Genomic DNA, 22,342 nt, shown 5'->3' on the forward strand with positions numbered 1-22,342 from the left:
TAGGATTATCTTAATTAAAGTGATGTCCTGAGGCTCCCTGTGCTCATTATCACTTCAGATCTGTCTCTGTGTCTCTTCTCAACACATTTTGTAGCGATATGATTTAATTTCAGTAGCAACATCAGCAGAAAGGGACACCAGCACAATTCCTCACATGGGTGGGGCTAGAATGATGCAATACTGCTTTTCTCTGGCTATACTTCCACAAGGAAAAGGGCACAAAAATAAAGGAGTCCATGAAAGGACCACACTGTTTTGCGGAGTTAAGCTATGTCAAACTTGTAAAAAATGCTAAATTGGGTTACAGTTCACAGGGGTTCAGCACAGGGAGGGTCAGGTGGTCTGTGTTCTCTTCACTGCTGATTTGAACTCAGGTTTAAATCCCAACCTGACTCTGCTTGGGAAGGTTAGGAAATGGTTTAATACATGTAAAAATATAACAGTTCAGGCAGCACAGTTTTGCAGAGAGAAAAGGCTCTACTGTGTGCACTCCAACAGTGGGATAATTTATTCATCGTAGCCCTGAAATAGATGGATTGCAGCCAGAAGTATCGGTCGCAGGGAGAGGATATGACCTCTGCATCATTTGCAAGCTGTGTCTTGTTGCTGTCCACGTGGGATGGGACCTTTAGAAAGGGGTGTCTTTGGTCAGAGATGTCTGGTTTTTAGGCAAAGCCTGCCTTTGTGCACGGGGGTAGCCTGGTCTCTGCTAAGGTCACGGGAGTGCAGGGCGCTTAATCCAGCGCATGCCAGCAAAGCGGTTTACGATGAATTGGGGATCTGTATGGACTGACACAGACCCCCAGGAGCGAATAGTCTGCTAATGCCAGGGAGAGCCAGCAGATGTTTGTCATGTCAGGGTTGGCTGAAGTCAGGTCTCCTGCATGCAAATGCAATGGGAAAGAAAGGGGGTTGCATCTGGGAGCTGCAGGGTGGCTTCACCTGCCTTTTTTTTTTTTTTTTCATTTTGAAAAAGCAGGTTGCATTTTTCTTTCCTCCAGAGGTAGCCCAGGCAATAAAGGTAAATGTCTACCCACAGCCCATCAGCTTTAGGATTTAAATTTGCCCCTGCTTTGCTGCTGGAGCCCCTGCAGACCTGGTGGCACCTCATCTGGCATAGCTGCATAGGCTCCAGCTGCAGACACAGCAGCCGAGTTGGGAGTAAGCATTATCTGTATGGAAAAAAACCCATGTGCAGTGATGTCCCATCTGCCAAGTGTCTTGCACAGCCACATCATCAGTCAGTCATCTTTGTGCAGTCAGCTGGCTTTGTGGTACAAAAAAGAAATCCTCTTTTCCAGGGTAATGGTTATCCTGGTGGTGGTGAAGATCTTCAGACCTCAGTTCCCCTCCTGTTCATCATTGGTAGAGGATGTGAAAAAGTCCTTCCTCTACAGAAGGATCGCTCTTTGAGCCCTAAAGGAATTGAGGAAGGGGGACAGGGGGGCTGCCCCCCCTTCAGGGTGTTGGAGACATATGTGGGTATAGAAGGAGGCTTGAAAGGGATGTCACCATGCATACCCAAAATCTGAACATTGCTCCTACAGTCTCTTCCTGGTGAGCCATGCACATGGTTGAGAAGCTAACAGTGACAGACTCCAAAGTGTGAAAGTGAACTGCCACGTATGTGTTCTGCTTTAAAAACCAACCCACATCTCCCAAACCCTTTTTAACTGCAGTGTCTTAACTACTGCAAAAACAGGTTCTGTCTTTAAAGGCAGTAACTCCACTCTTCTAATTAAAGACCTGGAGCACTTGGTTGGGTACTTCTTAGAGGAGATTTCTAGTGCAGGAAGATGGAGCTCAGCTCTGTACTTCTATAGTTTTCCCCATCCCATTTACCAGAAAGAAAATACATGGGGAAGGGACAGATAGGGATGGAGTGGTGATGGCCTCTGCCACGACCTTTGTATGCTAAAGCCTAGAGAGGGAAGATGATCCTATGGCAAAATCTGGAGCAAGTTTTAAACCCTGTGGGTTCAGTCCTTGGCTTTTCTGCACATTGTCTTGAACTATTGCTTTGACCACCAGCAGCTCCATTTGTGGAGCCAGATGATGTCCTTTCGTCCTGCCCTGCACTGGTCAGTCTGTCAGTCTGCACAGGACATGATCTAGTTGCTCTCTTCCCATCTCTAAGGGCTGAGCAGTCCATAAGAGATCGAAGACTGTGACCTTGAGGGGTGTTTTTGATTCTCACAGGAAACAGGAGTTGTCATCACCTGATGCCTTACCTCTGTCACTTCATCCCAGCGTAAATTCTGCTTGTAATGGTAACTTCTCTGTTTTCCTCCAAGTTTCACAATGCAGAAAAGTTGCTCATTTTTCCTCTACATGACTCACAGCTTGGAGGTTTTATCACTTTCATGTCTGGAGGCGGTGGGAGGAGGAAAGCCCTTGGATAAATAACATGAAGGCATTTCAGTTCAATTCCATCTCAGCATGTTTTGTAACTCCCCTGTTCCTTCTACACTTGTGCAAAGAAAATCATTAGAGACATTTACTGTATGCCACTGAGGGTTGCACTCATTAATGTACAGCAATACCAGCTCTGGGAATTCAAAACAAAATTATTTTCTTCCCACAGCACTAAGTATCACCTACCCTGGCAGCTGTCAGTGAGTCTCTCCTAGTCCATTGGAAATAATTTTTTTTTCTGAATCTGTGTTTTTATCAGAATTGGTTCATGCTCCAGTTTCTTGGAGCATGCCTTTCATGAAGGCATGAGTGCTTGCAGGAGCCAGGCTTTTGTGGGTGCCTTACCAGTTTACTTTGGGGATGTGGTTCATCTTTGTGTCTCTTGATACATTGCACTTCTTTTATCCTGATTTAATGACTCTCAGAAACTGGGTCTTTCACCTGTGGGGATGAAGCTGTCCTGCATGGTGTGAAGGTTTGCTGTCCTCAGAAGCACCTCCCCACGTGGGCTTGGATGAGCAGAACAAACTCCCCTGGATGTGCAGATGGTGAATTAGTGATGTCCCTCTTAAAATGCAGGATGCTGTTGGGCAGGATGGTGGCCTTCTGTGCGTGTGTCTTGCTACTGAGGTTGCTTTTTAGGGGACAGCTCTTGGTGTATACAGAGGGGAGGGCAGGATCTGGTAAAGAATTTCTGTAGGATTCGGTCCTGGCTGTACATTGGACCTTCAAAGCTGGTGCTAAGCAGCACTTGGGCAAAGCAACCATTCGGGAAGTGCAGAGAATGGGGTTTTGAATGTTGAATGTGAATTATACTTACAGGATCAGGATACATTACACTGGCACTTTGTGTCAGCAGAAATACTGAAGTATTTACCATAATGGGGTGGAAAAGCATTCACACGCACATCTAGTTCTCCTAGTACTACATAGTGATCTTAACAACTACCTACAGACCTGGTTTATGTACTTATTTTGGGTGGGATGGTGGTGTTAATTCTTTGCTGTCCCCTAGCCTGTCTGCTTGAACTCCACCTCCTGTCTTGCCTCATCTTGTCTCGTCCTGACTCTTCAGCTCATTGCTGGGTTTTTGTCCTGGGTAGGCATGGTGCTGCTGTGCAGACAGAAACAAAATGAGGGGTGTGGGTCAGTGCTGCAGAGGCTGTGAGCCAGCATGGTGCTGTGGTTGTGGTCTTTATATCTTTGTGAAAGGTTGGCGTTAAAAAGTCAAGCTGGAAGTAAAAAAGGCAGTGGTGCGAGGTGGGTCAGAAAGGAAAGGTAACGGGAGCAGAAGTTCAGCTTGGTGTAAGAGATGCAAAGACAGTGCAGCAGGCCTATGCGTCCAGAAAACCTTCTGCTAGGATCTCAGTGCTCCCCTGTGAATTGCAGCCCTTCTCTTGCATCAGCCTGGATTGCGTGAAGCAGAGCAACGTTTGGAAAAAAAAAGAGGGATTTTGAAGGTGGGCAGGTGCATTTGTACCAGGCAGTGGCAGTAGCTCAAGCTGATAGCCTGGTTGGGTGCTGCCCTGCTCAGCCTCAAGCTCATTCCCATGACTGGAAATCCAGCACCTCTGCCCCCTTCTAAGGGATTGTTCTGGTTCTGAGGGAGCACCACGTCACAACATAAATACCCTCCATGGCTGGAGCTCAGGCATGTGCCGCAGGTCCTCAGGAGCCTGGAGGAGTGCTGCAGTTGGTTTTGTGCTGCAGCTGCAAGGCATTTCATGGATGGGATGAATAAAAGGATGGAAAATACTGCGAAATGGAGCTTTTTTACTTTTTTATGAAGCATTTTCTTTTAATGGAAGAAGTCAACAATGGAACAAAAACTTATTTTTGCTTTCTGTTTTACATTGAAATTTAATGGTCTCTTTAGAGAGAAAGGGCTTTATGGCAAAGAAAAGGGAAGAGACATCTGTGAGATGAAGTGAATGTATGCATGTTTGTCCCCAGTCCCCCTCTTTGCCTGATGAGTGCCTTGCCCGTTCAGGGAAGAGCCCTTGGTGTAGCCTGCAATCTGCTTTGCCACTTGACACGCTGTGAAGCTGCTGTGGACACATCTTTGTGGCTCTCATGGTAAGGACTCTCCTCTCCAAGGGGAAATGTGTTTTTCTGTCAGTCCCTGAGTGTTCAGATGAGAACAGCTATGCCAGGTCAGATCAAAGGCTTCAAAGCCAAGGATACTGCATCTGGTCTTTGAAAATGAGTCCAAGGGTAAGCACAGAATGTGTGTGTGCCTGCAGGGATATGATCTTATTGACATCATGGAGACGTGGTGGGGCAGCTTCTGTGACTGGAGTGGGGCATTGGAGTGGAAGGATGCAGGCTCTTTAGGAAGGACAGGCAGGGGAGAGGAGGAGTGGGTGTCACCCTCTATGTCAGTGAGGAGTGCATGGAGCTCCGCTTGGGAATGGACAAGGAGAAGAGAGCTTGTGGGTCAGGATTAAAGGGAGGACAGGGACAAGTGTTGTTTTCATGGGGGTTTGCTACAGGCCACCCAACCAGGAAGACTGAGTGCATGAGACCCTGGAGACAGATGGGAGCAACCTCATGCTTGCAAGCTCTGGCCCCTGTGGGGGGCTTCAGTCACCCCAATATCTGCTGGAGGGACAGCACAGCAGGGCATAAGCAATACAATGCATTGATGATAACTTCCTTCTCCAAGTGACAGAGGAACCAATGAGGAGAAGATGCTGTGCTGGACCTTGTTCTCAGCAACAGGGAGGGGCTGGTGAGGAATGTGAAGCTAAAGGGCAGCTTGGCTGCAGTGGCCATGAAATGGTGGAGTTCAAGATCCTTAGGGCAGTGAGAAAGGTGCGTAAGCTCGCAACCTTGGACTTCAGGAGAACAGACTTTGTCCTCTTCAAGGATCTGCTTGGTAGAGTGCTGTGGGATAAAGCTCTGGTGGGAAGAGGCAGCCAAGGAAGCTGGCTGATATTCAGGGGTCACCTCCTCCAAGCTCAGGAGCAATGCTTCCTAACAAAGACCCCTCCACTGAAGACAGGTTGAGATAGCTGGGGTTGTACGGCCTGAAGAAGAGAAGGCCCCAGGGAGAACTCATACGTCTTCCAGTACTTAAAGGAGGCTTATAAAAAGAGGGAGAGCAACCTTTTACATGGGAAGATAGTGATAGGACAAGACGGAACAATTTCAAACTAAAAGAGTGCAGATTAAATTATATGTTAGGAAGAAATTCTTTACTGTGAGGGTGGTGAGGCACTGGCACAGGTTGCCTAGAGAAGCTGTGGTTGCCCCACCCCTGGAAGTGTTCAAGGCCAGGTTGGATGGGGCTATGAGTGACCTGGTGTAGTGGAAGGTGTCTCTGCCCATGGCAGGGGTGTTGGAAATAGATGATCTGTAAGGTCCCTTCCAACCCAAACTGTTCTATGATGCTGTGATTCTATGATTTTGGCTGTGTAGCTGTCTGTGATGGATGCAGATAGTCAGCTCATCCATCAGATGTGGCAGTGCAGGCAGATGAAGTGCCTGGTTGAGGTGTCTGCTCAGACGATCTGCCCCAGCAAACCATGGAGAAAATCTGTTCTGTCACCAGCAGGACCAGCTAACCTTGCACGCTTTTCCCTCCCTGCAGATGTGCCGGCGAGTGTACAAAGGGATCCCACTCCAAGTGAGAGGCCAGGTCTGGTCACTTCTGCTGGATGTTGAGAAGATGAAGAAGGAGAACGAAGGAAAATATGAGGTATGAGCTCTTCCTGCCAAAAACAACAAGAGCAAGGTGATGAGGAGGCTGGATTGGGTGGGAAGCTGGTTAGGTAGGGCTTTATCGGTCAGGGTAAGTTGGACCCATGGTGCATGCAGGCGTCTCCATCTCCACTTGCATGGGCAGGAGAGAAATCGGAGTTCCTATGGGGATGCTTTAATGGGCAGGAGGACTGCATGGCCCTTGCATGCTCCCTCACAGGGTAGCAGCATGGTGAGCCCCCTAGGATGTGCACTGGTGGTAGGGCCTCATCCTGTCTGTGGACTTCTGCGACCTCTGAGAAGGAAAAGCATTTTACACCCTTTGTGTTTTCAGTGGGGACTGAAAACACAAGTGATGTAAACTCTTTATCAGTGGGTGTATATCAGGCTGGGGTCTTTTAGCATGTTAGCTGGCTGCTTTCCATAATAGGCTGCTTCCATTTGTTGTGCTGGGAGTTGCAAGCAAAGTTGCTGCCAGTTTCATTGCATCTTTAAGGAGAGAAGCAAGAAAAAGTGAGGGGAGGCGTAGCAAAGGTACCACTCACAGTTCCCTGAGCTCCCTGGGGTGATGCGAAGTAGTCACAAGTACCCTGGAGCAGGTACGTGCTGGATGGGGATACCCCAAACCTCTGTGTGTGCTTGAAAATTTCACCTGGAGATTTTTGAAATGTGTAGCAAGGTGAGAAGCCCTAAACCAGCCAGCAATGGGTTTTTAGTCAAGAAACCAAAATAAGGGTGGGGTGAGGGCAGATCTTGCAAGTTGATTTAATTCTGAGTAAGGGGTCCTGGCTTACTACTTAGATGTGCAGCTAGAAGTTAACTGGCAGCATTGGAAGAGCTTGGATTGAAATGGATTTTTTTATCTTCCATTTTCAATTCTTTATAACTGTTGTGTAAGTTTCTATTAAACATCATTATTAAAATCAAATAAAAATTACTTTTCTGTTAAAAATCACTTATTTTCTCTGCAAGTAGGAGAAACACCTGCCTTGCATTGCTTCCTACCAGAGTACTGCATGCTTCAGGCTTGGATGCCATGTCATTAAATAAGCAGTTTCTGTAGTGTGCACTGAACAAGAACTCAAGTGACAGGGCTTGTTGTATTATGTTATTTTTATTTCAGATGTTTTGGCTCTTTTCCATAGGCAGTGTGGTAGCCTTTGGTTGATAATTAACTTCTTTTTCAAACCTGTGTTATGATTTAGCTTGCATCATCATGTACCAGGGTGAGGTGTTGTGGAGACAATTATTTTTCAGAGGCAGGAGGCTGAGTGCTGCTTCCAGCAGGTGTTTCTAAAATTCCCTGCCTATTAAGCGGGATGATGATAACGCTCATTATAGTTAGTCAGGCGTAGATGTCACTGGCGAGATGCTGCTGGGATGGGAGCACATGCAGAGCTTGGGGAAGGCGGGCTGGGCTCACCGCAGTCAGCAGAGATAAGGAAGCTCTCCCAGCACGCAGATTAAACTTGTGCTCCCTCCCTCAAAGCTGTGCTACGCAGGCAGGGAAGCAATCCGAGCAAATGAAAGTCGAAAGGAGTTTATCTGTGCTCCAGAGGGGTCTGTGATAAACAGGAGCTTCAGGGCTAATAGGCTTTGCTGGATGCAAACCCCTCTACAAGCTCATCTTAATCTGCCTCTTCTTTGGTGCCACCTGCTGCCAGTAATTAGCCCTCTCCTAATTTCATCCAGGAGAGGCTCAGTGCAGGTCCTGGATGAGGGGTTTTGCTTTCAAGGAGGGACTAAGCCTCAGTCTCAGACTCGTGCCACATGGGGGCTAGTCCCAAGCCCACCCCATTTCTCCCTGGGGCATGAACTGTAGCATAGCAGCCCGGAGGCTACCATGGGACACACCATGCTTGGTTTTCATGTGAGTGTGGTGCTCTGCTCCCCTGGGGTTTGTTAGCCATAACTGAAGAGCTTGAGGGGAGCTGAGAAGGCAGCAGGAGAAACATCCTGGCCATGGGGCAGAGCAGAGGCATCCTGGCTTTTACCCGCTGCTTTTACAAGGTCTCTGGGACAGGACCTGCAGCTTCCCAGTCTCTGTTCTGCCACCAGCTTGCAAGGCTCACAGCACTAATGAGCTCAGCAGAGCAACTGTGAAGCCCCCAGTTTACTTAAACAGGAAAAAAAAAAAGGAGAATAACCCATCCTGGGTTTCTTGTTTAACATCTGCACAATTACTAAAGTCTCCTGGGTGCATGGAGAGGACAAAGTGCTGTGCAACCTACCTGCTATTCAGGTGCAGTACTTCAAAACAAACTGAAGTAGGGCTATTTACAGTCTTTGAGAGATTGCTGTGTTATTCTGGCAGGGAAAACAAGAGGGCCTTTAGGAGAGAAATTTGAACTGAACTGACCTGGTGGATATGAATAGTCTCCTTCTTTCAGGTAGTCTGATTGCTTTACAGAGGACAAGGAGCCATAGGATGCAGAGAGCACAGTATTTACAGCAGGGAAGTAATGTTGTTCATCAGACCTTCACTCTGTGGCTGCTTTTATCCTCCCTTGTGCAGACAATAATTCAAAATAGCCCTTGTACTGTTGCTCCTCCATACAGCTGCTTTCAAGGTTGGAGTTAATATTCCCAAGATGCTGTGACTGCCCTAAGTGTTGGCAGTACTAAGTGACCTTTTGATGTTCCCTAGAGCTGATGTGGCCCCCTCAGGAGGTCAACAACAGCTTGGAGGCACCTGGTATCAGGCTGACAAGCATTCATAGGATGGCAGCTGCTGGAGCAGATGATAAGCATCTGTGCAGATGTGTTCTTTTCTGTCTCCTGTGTGAGCCCAGGACCCCTCCTGAACCCAGGCTCAAGGCAGGGTGGGCTTGCTGCTCATCTCTGATGCCTCTAACCTGCCAGTGGATTTCAGTCTGCCTGAAGACAGTCACAAAATGTATTTTCTTCATGCAGTTGGCCCTGTAGATATCAAAGCAGGAGGGCATGATCACTGGTGGTATCTAAAAGCTGTGAGATGAGATGCTTGGCTGTAGCATAACGGTCCTTGCCTGCGGCACAGGGCTGAACAGGGGGCTACAAATGGGACTGCAGTGGGATTTGTCCATGGAGCATCTTCAACTTGGAGCTCTGAGGACACAATTGCTTGAGGGTGTCTTAACTTTCTTTTGAATTTTCATTTTTTTGCACTGGACTTAAGTCCAGTGTGTGATGTTTATCTGTGTGATGTTACCTAATCATTAGCCAGTGTGGAGGGAACATGGGAATTCTTGGCTTTGGGTTTAGTTTCTCTTCTGGAGAGGATCGTGTCTGACTCTTGCCTCATCTGTCCCTGTCCCTTCCAGCAAATGAAAGAACAAGCAAAGTGCTTTTCATCGGAAATCAAGCAGATAGATTTGGATGTTAACCGCACTTTCCGAAACCACATCATGTTTCGGGATCGCTACGGAGTGAAGTGAGTACAGGAGGCTGCACATGGCTATACAGACAGTGGTGCTTGTGGATATGGGAGGATGAGCTGGATGGGGGGCCAGCAGTCCCCTGGCTTGGGGTGGCCACCGGCACCCTGGCTCAGAGCAGCTCACAAGAGAGCAAAGCCACCTCTGCCTGCTCCTCAAACCCTCACCACACAGTACCACCCACACATGTTGGGCTGCTGATTCTCCCTTCAGAGAGGTCACCACTGCACCACGTTCAGCCCCAGTTCTTGAGCCAAGCACCACCAGCCTCTTGCAGTGCCTTGTCCCCCAAGGTGTTAGGGTCACAGTTACAGAGGGCTTGGTATGGGATGGCTGGGATGATGGGGTGGGCCCATCAGGATCTGGGTGGGATAGGGTCTCCACAACAGATGGAGTCGGAAAAGTTTGACAGAGTGGCTCTGTCATTTGGATGGGTCACACCTAGCTGCCCTATGCTGCAGTCTCTGGGGAAGGTGCTTTCTGGTTTTGTGAGACCTGCTCCTTGCAGGAGCCTCCTGTGCAAAAGACATAACTGGCTGGGTGTTTTCAGGGTCTTCGCACTCTTCATATGCCTTGGTTTGGTCACAAAGCTTAAGACTTTGGGCTCAGATATTTTAATATCCTTCTTTCTCCCCAGGCAACAGGCACTCTTCCACGTCTTGTCAGCATACTCTGTTTATAACACCGTAAGTAGTAAGTCCAGTCAACATGAATAGTCTTGTGCTTTACATATATACACACATATATATATATGAACGAAGACTTTTAAAAAGCATTTTATATGTATATAGACAAGTATGTTTGTATGTATACATATATACAAAATATTTATTTTATATATATAAAACAGACACACACCTATTTAACCAGTAGTAATTCCAATTTTAAGTCCTAATACTGGCTTATACAGACAGCTGCAAGACTCCCTGGCAGCACAGGAGTCTTTGCACAGTTGTTTCATTCCTTTGTTCATTTTGTCACCTGGTAAATGACATCTGGCAGATTCAGTTTGGGCGAGTGTCATCAAAGAACAAGGGATTGCCCTTTGGCTTTCCAGCAACACCAGTTAGTCTCCTGGCAGTCTACCATGTTGCTGCCTTCTTATCTTACACCAAATGGCATTCCTTGTTAAAAACACTGACTTATTACAGCAAACCAATCAGTTTTTAGCTGAAGGGCATAGGCAGAATAAGCCTAAACTAGCAGCTGAACCTACAAACCTCCATCTCCAGGAGGGACAGTTACCCCATGAGGCACAGAAGATGCTCAGGGGGTTAGTCAAGGAACCTCCCTCATACCAGATAAATGCTTATCACATTTATTTATTAATTACATCAGTGCTCATATGACTGAAGGAATCCAAAAAGCGTCACGTACTGTTTGTCATAACATCCCCTATTTCTTGAAGTAGCTGCAGACACCTCTTTTGTTGGGTTTCTGTCCCTCACCCTCCAGGCTCAAGCAGGGGACAAAGGCATGGTGTGGTAACATTGCCTTCAAACCCCTCACCTCCTGCTGGAGGCCCTGCTAGGGTGGGTCTGGAGGAAGGGCACAAAAGTGGTCAGAGGGCCAGAACTCCTCTTTTGTTAAGAAAGGGTGAGAGTTAGGATTGTTTAGCCTGGAGAAGAGAGGGCTCTGGAAAGACCTTATTGCAGCCTTTCAATATATAAAAGGGGATTATAAAAAAAAAAAAAAAAAAGATGGAAAGACTTTTTATTAGGGTGTGTAGTGACAGGACAAGGGGCAATGTTTTTAAACCAAAAGACATATGTTTAGATTGGACATAACAAAGGCATTTTTCACAGTGAGTGTGATGATGCACTGGAACAGGTTGCCCAGAGAAGCTGTGGATGCCCCCCATTCCTGTCAGTGTTCAAGGCCTGATTGGATGGGGCTTTGAACAACCTGGTGTAGTGGAAGGTGTCTCTGTCCATGGCAGGGGGGTTGGGCGAGATGATCGTGAAGGTCCCTTCCAACCCAGTCTAGTCTGTGAGTCAGTGACATGGTAGATGCTGTAGACACGTGGGAGCTGTGAATTTGGACATAAATGGTAAAGACATTGAAACAGGACAAACCTTGAAAGAGGAGAGGGAAGCACAAGGCAACCTGACCTGCTTCTACAGTTTTAGCATTTATGGTAACGTGTGTCCCTCTTGGCTGTTGCAGGAAGTAAGCTACTGCCAAGGGATGAGCCAGATTGCAGCCATCCTCCTGATGTACTTAAATGAGGAGGATGCATTTTGGGCACTGGCACAGCTGCTGACCAATCAGCGACACGCCATGCACGGTAATGCTGGGGTGGGATGTGGATGGGTGTCTGGCAACTGGAGGGAGGGCTGTTTAGTTGGTCAGTAGAGCCTTGTTTCTCCTCATATACTTGTTTAATTAAAGTAGGTAGGGCTTAACTATATATGCAACCTGACTACAGAGCTCAATTTAGCTCTTGGAGGCAGACACATTCTTATCAGAAAAAAATGTGTTTTATCGACACTGAGCTTTAGTGCTCAGTAATTAACACTTCCACAGAGGAGCTATCCGCCCTCCAGAGTGCCTTGCCCTTGGCAGTAATTAACTCAAGGTTATGAGTTTATAAGAAGTCTCACAGAAGTACATCCAAGAGCATCCACTAAATGTGGATGTAATTCCACCAAATGTGCTGTATTATTTTACTTCAAACACATTAAAGATCCTTTCATCTTACTTGTGGTTAGCGGTAATGTATGCACAGAGGGTTATTTTATGGGCCGAGGGCTAAGCCTTATGGTTTGATAACTCTGGACAGTCTTAAATGTGATTACCTGAGATTACAGGGCACTGCACAAGCTTGTGGTGTTCAAACATCTTCAGGTTTTCTCTGAACCTTGGTAAGCACTGAGGTGTGTTCAGAGAGGTCTTGGCCAAGCCAAGTCTCAGGCAGGTGGGCTGGGGGAGGTGCATGGTCTGGTCCTTGGGGCTGGTTGAGAAGGACCAGCTGGGGTTGGTCTGAGGGTCTTTTTGCCCATGTAGTGAAGGGCAGACTCTGGGAGGGAGGCAGCTGGGCTCCCTGTGGTCCAGCCGACTTCAACAGGCAATTGAAGAGATGAGTTTCTAGAAAACCAGGCTGTCCCCGTCCCTGCTCCAGAGATTTTCTGATTATTTTTTATTTCTCTCATCTTTTATTTTTAAGGTTTCTTCATTCCTGGGTTCCCAAAGCTGCAGAGGTTTCAAGCTCACCACGAACAGATTTTAAGCAAACTGTTTCCCAAACTGAAGAAGCACATGGTATCTCTTTGCTATCAGTTTTCCTATAATAATACCACATTTTAATGCTAAAGCAGTTAATGTAATGTTCTGCCAAACAGATGCACAGCTGAACATGCTTCTAACCATGTAGGACTGCTTCAGCCACAAAGAGGCAGCATTTATTAAATGGGGTGCCTCGACCTTGCTGAGGCAAATGGTTATCATTTGCTTGCTGGTCATCATTAGTGGAGGGACTGCTAAAATCTAAAGGCTTCCTGAGGAAAGCCAGGCAGAAAGGCTTACAGAGCCTGCAGCAGAAGGAGCTGTTCCATACAGCAGTGAGTGACTGTGTTAGACCAGCTGCAAAGCCCAAAGGCTGATGCTGAATTTTGTGGAGTCTTATTTCAGTAATTAGTAGCTCCAAGTGCTTTGCTGTTGCTGAAAGACAGGAGACACATAAGATTTGCTGTTGTGTTTTGTTGCTCAGGCATGTCCAGTTGTTTTTCTCTCTAGCAGATGGTACAGGCCTGTTTGATAGCCGGAGGAACATCTGCAGGACACACCGACTGCAGTCTAACGTCTTAGGCGACTGTTTTGCAACACCTGCTCCCTTTTTTGTTTTGCCTTGTCCACCCTTGCATTTGGTGTAGACAGTTGGCATTCAGTGGCCAGACTCCTAAAGTTTTCTTATGCTCCCAAGGGGCTTGGTGGTCACCAGCTCCAGGAAAAGCTGTTTATATTGTCATCATTTCCAACAGCTCTTGCTCCACGTTACAAGTGAGTCAGACCTGCCTGTAAAAGGGAAACAGGGCCAGGACAGGTCTTCACTTAATTATGGTCACCAGCAGAGGAGGGAGAGTGGGAATAATTCTGAAAGCTGCTTCGTGCCTCCTTCTCCTGGAGGCTCTCCAGGCTTGCAGGTGCTCAGCACCAGTCAAGAGCAAAGGCCTAAGCCAGGTGTTAATCCCATGGGCTTCTTTCTCTCCCCATCCCCACTGCTTTGTTGGCTTTGCAGCAGCAGTTACATCAGTTCTGTGCACATGCAGAGCTCTGTGCATCCCAGCACCGTTAGACAGAGGTAATGATGGTGAAGTTTTTAAGGCTTTTTGAGTGCTTTCTGTAGCCTGTCAGGCTGTTCTGCTCCTGCAGCAGCCATGCCATGCCATGCCATGCCAAGCAAATGAGGTGGTGCTTGCAAAGCTGGCTTAACTGTGCTTGGAGAAGCTTTTGTGGGGAATTGCTATGGAAACAAAAATGGTAGTCTGCAAGGAGTGAGTGGTTTGGGTTCCTTGAAGGTTTTTATAAATCCCCTGGAGTAGGTACTAGGCCAGAAAAGCTTCCCCTAGAAATTCCTCTCCAAAGTTGTGGCTGAAGTCTGTCCACATTGAGGATTGGCCAAAGGAGGGCTTCAAAACTGGTATTTAAAGCAGGGGCTTTGTTGGGAGACAAACCACAGCCAGATCCTGCACCCAGACTGCAGCATTGATGAGCCAACAACCAACCTCCCTCAAAGCCTTATGAGCTGTTTGAACCTCCAGCAGCCAGCCTGGTGAAACGCCTGTCTCTCTTTGCTGTCTCCCCCCAGGACAAGGAGCAGATGACTACAGGGATTTATACGACCAAGTGGTTCCTACAGTGTTTCATTGACCGGGTGAGGATGCTCTGGGGGTTTTTCGCTGCTCTGCCGTTTGCGTGAATGGTTAATCTGCCAGGGATTTTTTGTAAATATCATACTTTGAAGAAGGTGTTAATATTTTATAAGGTGGGATACTATGCACACTCTCTTAAGACAAAAAAATTAATAAGGGAGAAGCTAAAAATAACTGCATGTCACCGATGACAAACCAATTCCTGCTGCCTCATCTAAAGCAGTCGCTGGGAGATGGCTCAGCAGCAGCAGCATAAGCTTTAAACTTGGGAGAGATCTTTCTTTTGCCCAGTGGCACTGCTGCAAAGGCAATTAACCTCACTTGGGCTCTGGAAACAGCGTAGGGAGGAGAAGAGCTAGGGGCACAAACTTCAACAAATAGCAGTGTAGCAGCTGCAGGCAAAGGAGAGGGCTGGGACTGGAAACATGTGAAAACGTGAGAAAATTACCCTGATTTGTTCACAGCTAATTTGCCAGTCCTGAGCCAAGACTACTTTGTTTTTAGGGGCAGTATTGTGCTTGCACACTTGAATGCAGTGTTGAGACTTGGTAATGTTTAGGACATCTGTGTGCTCCAGTCTCAATTTTCTGCTGCTCTGTCTCCTGTAAAACAGTGGATGACTTCTTCCGCTTGAGAGGGAACTCACTGCTTTGCAGTCTTCCACTAAAAAGCTGTATAAAATGCAAAGTCTGCAGTAGCAGAGCTGCAGTGGTCGGTTGTGCTAAAGTCTGGAGAGTAAGAGTAGCATCCCACAGTAGGACCAGTACTAATTTCTTTGTTGGTGAGATGCCTTAGATCTTTGCTGCGAGATATAAGGCTGCTCCATCATTTTGGATATCAGTTCACTCCTGTTTGTCAGATTGGATCTGGGTGCAAATGAAAACCTCTTGCAGAGGTGTTTCTAGCAGGCAGAAATAAGGCTTGTGTATGAGGAAACACACTCCTCTGGACACCAAATGAGTGATTTTTTTTTTAATGCTTAGTGAGGTGTCTTGGGGCTTTCAGACCTATCCCATAAATAGCCTTTCTGAGAAGTGTGGATGGATGCAGGAGTTGTTTTGTGTGCTGCAAGGCTGAAAGATGATGGTGCTCCCTCCAGGATAGGGGAATCCATGCGCTAGTATGCTTGTGAGGAAACCCTCTCTTTTTTCTACATTCCTGGATGGGTTTTAAGTAGTTTCCTAGCTGTCCAAGGTTGTTAGCTTTAAGGCAAAGCCACAGATGAAAAGATATATTTTTTGTGCTATAGATGAATTCATGACTTCCAAAGCCCAGCTGTGTTGTGTGTTTTGATGCAAGGGGATGTAGTGATGCCACCAACCTCTGTATCTTCATCCCATGTGTGTATTTGTTTGTGTATTTGAAACAGACGCCCTTCACCCTCACCTTGCGGCTGTGGGATATCTACATCCTGGAAGGGGAGCGTGTGCTGACAGCCATGGCTTACACCATCCTCAAACTGCACAAAAGTAAGGTCCCAGCAAACTGTGTCCCCTATGGCCCTGCGCTGGGCCACCCTTGGGCTGCCAACCCGGAAAACCTTCCTGGCCACTTCCAGCCTTCTCCAGGCCCTGCGCTGGCAGGCACAGTCCCGAGCTGGTGCTCTGGGGACAAAATGACATGCTGCAAGGGTTGACGTGCTGTGCTTATCCCACACAAACCTCACCTGGAATGCTCCCAGTTGCCTCTTTCTACGTGCTGTGCCCCACATATTGCTTTTAGGGGCAATACAGACAGCAATTGCCATACTTTGCAACATCTTTCTTTGCTGCATCTTTGCAGCATCTGTCTGCAGAACTCTAGGTGGTGGTTCAGCTGAAAAGTCTGTAGAGGGAGAAGTAAATCCATTAATACACTTCTAAACTGATCAAAACCTGGTTTTCTTACATAACGTTAGAGCAGTGATGTTTCTACCATGAGACCTCTGACTTTGAACCCCTCTCCTTCCATAGGATTGCAGCCTTGCTCTGTCACTCTGTGGCCTTGATCTGGAGCAGAAGTGTGTGCTGGGAACCTTTAGGCCAGTAGGGTTTTTGGGACTGCGTGTGTTGGCTTCTGCAAACAGCCACCCTGCTCTTCTTCAGTTAAATGAAGAACAGACTATCCAGAAATAAATCTTGGAGTATCCTGTTTGTCTGCTAAAAGTTGGAAACTGGCAGGCATGCAGATGTTTCAGCCTGGCTGTGAAATCTCTCCTCCCTAAGGAATATGTGGTGCAGATTGGCATCCCTCCCTGCAACCCATTCCAGACTGTATCCCACCCCTGCCTGCAACCCTGGTGAGGGCCAGCACCTCTGCCTGCATCCCTGCCTGCTGGCTGGTGCAGGCTGGCATTCCTGGCTGGTCATAGCAGCTGCCAGCAGTGGCTGTTCAGCCTGATGCTCAGGGCCTGTCTCATGGAGCTTTTCCTCCTCCTAGAGGCATTGGTGAGAACTTCCAGAAATGGCCCAAAACACGCATCCTTGTCGGCACAGCTTCCAGCCCTGCCATTGCTCTGCCATTGCAGAGCTACTGCTCAGAGGTGGCACGGGATATGTACGTGTATTGACGACCCCGAGCAACAGGGGAAAGAAAGGTGGGAGAGGGGAGAAAACATTCAGGCTGTCTCACTGCCGAGTGGGAACAGCAGCAGAATCCCAGATAAAACCAAAGCAGTACAACCCACACTCATGCTACCCTGCAATTTGGCTGTGCTGCTGTCATTACTCCTTTCTCCTGTTCCCCAGAGCGCTTGCTGAAGATGACACTGGAAGATTTACGTGAGTTTCTGCAGGAGAAAATTGCTGCTTCCCTGCAGTATGAGGATGATGCAGTCATCGAGCAACTGCAGGTGTCAATGACTGAACTGCGGAAGATGAAATTTGACCTCCCACCACCAGGTGGGTAGAGGGGAAGGTGGGCAGCCCAGCAGGGACAAGAGCATCCTGCTGGTGTGGCTGGGAGCTGGGGCAGCCCAGAAGGGGCTGTTGGGTGGAGCGTCTGCCTTCCTCACATTCAGGGCGTGCAGAAATGAACTGATGCACAGTTTGGGTCTTAGTTTGTTTTCTCTGCTTCCAATGCAGCAAAACCTGAAGAGTTTCCAAGGAAACCCCTGGGGCTGGAGCTCTCTCTCAATCCAGTAGCTGTAAAGGACAACCCAGCAGCCAACAGCCAGAATGGCCGGGTGGGTGAGCACACCCTGGACAGGGAGCCCCATCCCCACAGAGTTCCTGGGGGACCAGGAGAAATGACAGTGGTGGAAGAGAGGATTCCCACTCTCCAGGGCAGGGAAGCAGCCGAAGCAACAAACCTGCCTCCTCCTGATGGAAGGCCACTGGAAGAGCAGGGCCGGGTGGAGCCCATCGTGGACGGGCAGTCATCATCTCTTCTGAAGGCAAGCGAGACACAGGTTCATCATCACCTCCTGCCTCCAGAGGAGCCTCTTATTGCTCCTGGCTGTGCCATGATGGACCATGGAGTCCCCCTCCATGCCCCAGCTGAGCACAGCTCCTTAGACTCCTCTCTCCAAAACAGGCCAGCTCCACCTGACTCGAGCACTGCTGAGCTTTCCACTACGGACGATGCAGAATGGCAGCCAAATCCTGCTGCCCTGCCGGCAGGAGAACAAGCATCTTCCCTGTGTGAAGATGCAGCGCTTGAAGCACCCCCACATCCCCTGCTGGGCAGCTGCCGGCGTCTCTCTTGCACGTCACAGCACGACGGCTCTCCCGAGAGTGGGCTCAGGGAGGCAGCAGACCAGGAGCACTGCAGAGCGGTGCTGCCAGGCAAAATGGACTTGAAGCGCTCGGCATCCAAAGCTGCATCCACAGGAGAGCTCACCAGCCTGCAGAATGGGCTGGGGAGCGCCGCTGACACTGTGCACTGGCCCAAGGACAGGGTGGCGGGAGGCAGCGTGCCCATCTTATCCAGCAGCGAGCCGGAGGGAGCAGGGCTGGGTGAGGGCTGCCCCTTCCAGCGGGCATCATCCCCTGTGGCGGAGGGGAACAGCCCCTACATCGTTATCAAAACGGTCACTCCCCTCCACCTGGCCCACGCGACAGAGCAGGATTTCTTGAACAGAAAGCAGGTGGCATTGCCTCTGTCGGAGACTGGACACCCCTTGCCTGCCACCTCCACACCACCAGCTCTTACGCTGGACCCAGAGGAGGTGGATGTCCAGAAAGGCCTCCAGAAACCATTAAATGCACTGAAATCCCCACGACCCCCTCTGAGCCCCAAACCAAAATTACCACCACAGGTTGCCAAATCCCGCTCAGAGAACAGTTTCCTTTCAGGCTCTCCTCCCCTGGCAAAGCTGCCCAAATCAGTGACGTTTTAGCGGAGGTGGGGGAGGCGAGGGAGAGGAAGCAGGTTCTGGAGCAGCACCCCTGCCCCATTTACAGGATCCCCATCCTTCAGCAGGGCTGTGTCGGGGTGACAGCACAGCAGCCGTCGTATGTCAAGCTGTGCTTTGGTACGTGTGCCCAGCCAGGAGACGAAGCAGGGGCCACCAGCAACTGGAGACACCAACAAATTGGATTTGCATCTTTCCTATGGACAAACTGGAAAGTGATTTCATTTTTGTTCCTCAAAGCTCCCCGAGCTGCATCGCTTGGGGGAAGAGGCAGGGCTGGTGAATGTGTTGCGTGTTTTCTTGTGGTCCTGCCTGCCATGGGTACCCATGGCCAAGGAAGCAGGAACAAGGCATAGGAGTCCGAGATGCTTTCTTTAAAATGCCCCAGCACTGGCACAGCCACAGCATTGGTTTCAAAGGCCTATGTAGCAATAGATCTTTATTTCATTTCCCAGACCCGTGGTTGTAGGCAGCAGGATTTCCAGGCAGGGCCGTGGCATCCTGGCCTGCTGCTCCCTCTATGCAATTCCACAAAGCGGTGCCCAGCTGTACTGGGCTCCTGCCACGGCAGTGGTGGATGGTGTCCCAGAGAAGAGGTTTTACAGCTGCCGAGTCCCTTAAGGGTCTGCTTGGTGTCCCCCTGGTGGAGGACCACTAGCAAGGTGGTTTGTTCTCAAGGTGACAAGGACAGTGATGAAGGTTGAGCCTGGTCTCTGGAGCTGAGGGGCCTTTCCCTCGCAGGTCCAGCGTGGCGAGCAGGCTTGCCGCCTTTTTGTTGGCCAAACAGGAAAAGGGACTGCTGGCTTGGGAGGGCTGCTGCCATGAGCAAGCTGCTGGAGGTGCAGTGGCATCTACTCACAGTGCCCAAGCTGAAGTCTGCTTTTACTTTGAGCAGGTTTAGTGTCAGGGTGGAAAGGGCATAGGAGTTGGGGAAAGGAAGCACATTGCCCAGGGCCTGATCTCAGCTCTTCTTGTTTACATCACACAGAAATTAACAACCAAGGAAGGAAACCTGGGCATGATGGGTGCCCACATGCCTGCTTGCCCTTCATGCACCGAGTCCTGGTGGCCTGTCCATCTTTTCCCCATCCCAGAGTGTTGCTGCTGCACAGCCCAAGCCATTGGTTGGAGGTGTGCAGGGACCTTGGGACACGCACCCCACAGAAAGAGGTGGTCCAAAATCCTGTTCCAGCATCTACTTCGCCCCTAGAGGTGAAGGACCTTCATCAGGAAGGTAGATCATTGGAGGAAGCAGGAAATAAACCAGTCTGGATGTGCTTTTTGACCTTGCGGTTCAGAAGGGGTGGCTGCAGGTGGGATTCCCACCCCTTCAATGGAGACTCTGAGCAAAAGCTTCTTTAAGTTTCTAAGGAGACTTAAAAAACTATTTTTTTTGTCTCACAGGCTGCTTCAATAGCATAACCTGACCTGAAGCCTGTGTGAAAGCCCAGCACAAAACTTCCACTAAATTACTTTGTGGGATCTAGGAGTTGGACTCGGTGATCTTGATGGGTCCCTTCCAACTCATCATATTCTATGATTCGATGATTTATCAGGGTTTATTTTGCCTTGTGTACGTGTGGTTGGTTGTGTTTGTAGCAGGAAGAGTGTCAAAGGGAGCACCCGATCTTTCTTTGGAAGTAGCCAGCCAGACTACAGCCCTCTCAGCTTCTGTTGCTCTCTCTAAGGCCCCATCTTCTGCTGAGATTCCAGCCTTGGCTGTCCTCTCCCTCTGCAAAGCAGGGATAACCCTATTAGCTACCTCACAGGGGTGTTGTGAGGAGTCAAGTGTTGCTGTTTGAGGAAAAGTGCTCTATGAATGTTCAGTGTTTGTGTTTTGAGACACCACTGGTCCTTCCTAGGACAATGGTGCTTGAGTTGTTTTTAATTTAGCATATGTTTTCCCATAACTCTGCATACTTAAACCTATTTATGTGTTAAAATACCTGAGCAGTATTTGAGGACAGATATCCATTGCCTTTTGTTGGTAGCCCACTGGCCATTGGAGCTGACTGTGAAGCAACGAGAAGCATCTGAGGGCTGTTGGTCACATCTTGGCTTGGCTGTTGTAGCCTGGGGCTCTGTCCTCTCCTTGAAGCCCACATAGGACTCCTGCTAATGCATCTGAGCATTTGGCTCACGGGTGCAGGAGCTGACACCTCTTTCCCCTCATTTTGACCTGTTTTCCCTCATTTCAGGCACATGGCCTTGGCACATCATGTTGCTCGTGCACCCGTGCTCCTCACCCAGCATATATCTGGGATGTTTTGCAGTATTAACATGTAAGAAGGTGGTTTGCTCTAATTTTGGAAAGCTGTCAAATGCACAGTACTCATTGCATAGCGTTTGGTGCGTGATGTTCAACATAAATTTTGAGGGGGTGGTTCCTCCCCTTCAAGCCCTAATGGGAATGAGCAGCAAGGTCCTCAGTTGCCTCCATGCCTGGGGGAAGCCACCAGCTGGTTTCAGTGACCTTTGGACCAGGCAAACAAAGGCTCCTCCTTTCCACCAGTGTGCTTCTTGCTGGGAAGGTCTCTGAGCTCCTCACCGTGCCACCTAAGAAGTTCTTCTCCAGCCTGCAGGCCCTGAAAGCTGGTAGGTTTGGGAAGAGGCCCTTTGCCACAGCTGGCTGGGAGCCAGCAGCGCACAATGCTTTCCTTCAGCACATCAAAGCATGATCTACAAGGAGATGATGAGTCCTGCCTCCTCTTGTCTGCAGACCTGCCTCCTTGCTGACAGAAGCGCTGCCATGGCAGGTCTGTGGCAGCCAGGATGGGCAGGACGTGGCCCAGCCTCTGCTCTTTTCACTGGGAATAGGAAAGGAAGGATGAGGGTGGCAGCTCAGCAGGACAAATTAACTGGCCTAAGCCACTTGCTTCTTACCAAATTAGCTGGCCTAAGCCACTTGCCCCCTGCCCAGCCTCTTACAACAGTGTCAGCCCCTTGGCGAAAGGCACTCTTACTGTGAGCAAACTTGGGAAAGCAGCTCCCCCCATCTTTGCCCTCAAGCCCTGAGACAACTCTTGCCTGGCTGTCTTCCATGTCAATGTAATGACCAGTGTTGTGGGATTGGGTTTTTTGGGGGGTTGGTTTGTTTTTGTTGTTTGTTATTGAGCACTTTGAGTGGCTGCAGCACCGGTGGGCAGCAGGAACCACGGAGTCGAGTTCCAGTATGGGACTGTGGTTGAGGTCAGGGTTTCTCAGCTGTGCACTTTGAGAGCCTGGCTACCATCTGCTTTTCTTTTTAATTGCTATTCTTGTTTACAGCGTGGAACGCTTCCTCCGTGTCTCTTTCTAATGTATTATAATTATTTCTTTAAAAACCCCATTTTTATGTCTGTGCTTTTTTTTTTTTTTTTTTTTTTTTCCTGTGTGTTTTTTTTTAAAGGAAGTTTTTTTTGGGGAAAAAAAAAGTTATCATTCCTTTTTATGCTGATCCAAACTGTCCAAAGTATTTGATGCTGTGTTTTACATGGTTGTAATAATAATAATGGTTAAAGAAGTTTAGCATAAAATCAGACTCTATGAGGTTTATTGCAGTGACAGAAGCTGCAGCAAGACTGGTTGCCTTCTCCTGAGTTTTAGCCTGGTTCCCTGGGTAAGCT

General features: G+C 48.6%; 1 protein-coding gene across 3 annotated transcripts in view; it reads left to right on the forward strand.

The window, feature by feature from the left end:
* The window catches only part of LOC114064816 (USP6 N-terminal-like protein), a 78,371-nt gene extending 56,313 nt beyond the window's left edge, over window positions 1–22,058 (forward strand). For all 3 annotated transcript variants that reach the window (XM_027898187.1, XM_027898189.1, XM_027898186.1), the window contains 9 exons: window positions 6,008–6,115; window positions 9,420–9,529; window positions 10,171–10,219; window positions 11,700–11,820; window positions 12,700–12,794; window positions 14,341–14,406; window positions 15,774–15,873; window positions 17,131–17,283; window positions 17,467–22,058. In XM_027898187.1, coding sequence (XP_027753988.1) covers window positions 6,008–6,115; window positions 9,420–9,529; window positions 10,171–10,219; window positions 11,700–11,820; window positions 12,700–12,794; window positions 14,341–14,406; window positions 15,774–15,873; window positions 17,131–17,283; window positions 17,467–18,722 — 2,058 coding nt within the window. In that variant the 3' untranslated portion in view covers window positions 18,723–22,058. The remainder of the gene's footprint in view (window positions 1–6,007; window positions 6,116–9,419; window positions 9,530–10,170; window positions 10,220–11,699; window positions 11,821–12,699; window positions 12,795–14,340; window positions 14,407–15,773; window positions 15,874–17,130; window positions 17,284–17,466) is intronic.
* The last annotated feature ends 284 nt before the right edge of the window (window positions 22,059–22,342 follow it).

Source organism: Empidonax traillii, unplaced genomic scaffold, assembly GCF_003031625.1.
Source record: "Empidonax traillii isolate 1590-97213 ecotype Southwest subspecies unplaced genomic scaffold, ASM303162v1 scaffold583:size513456, whole genome shotgun sequence".
NCBI lineage: Eukaryota > Metazoa > Chordata > Aves > Passeriformes > Tyrannidae > Empidonax > Empidonax traillii.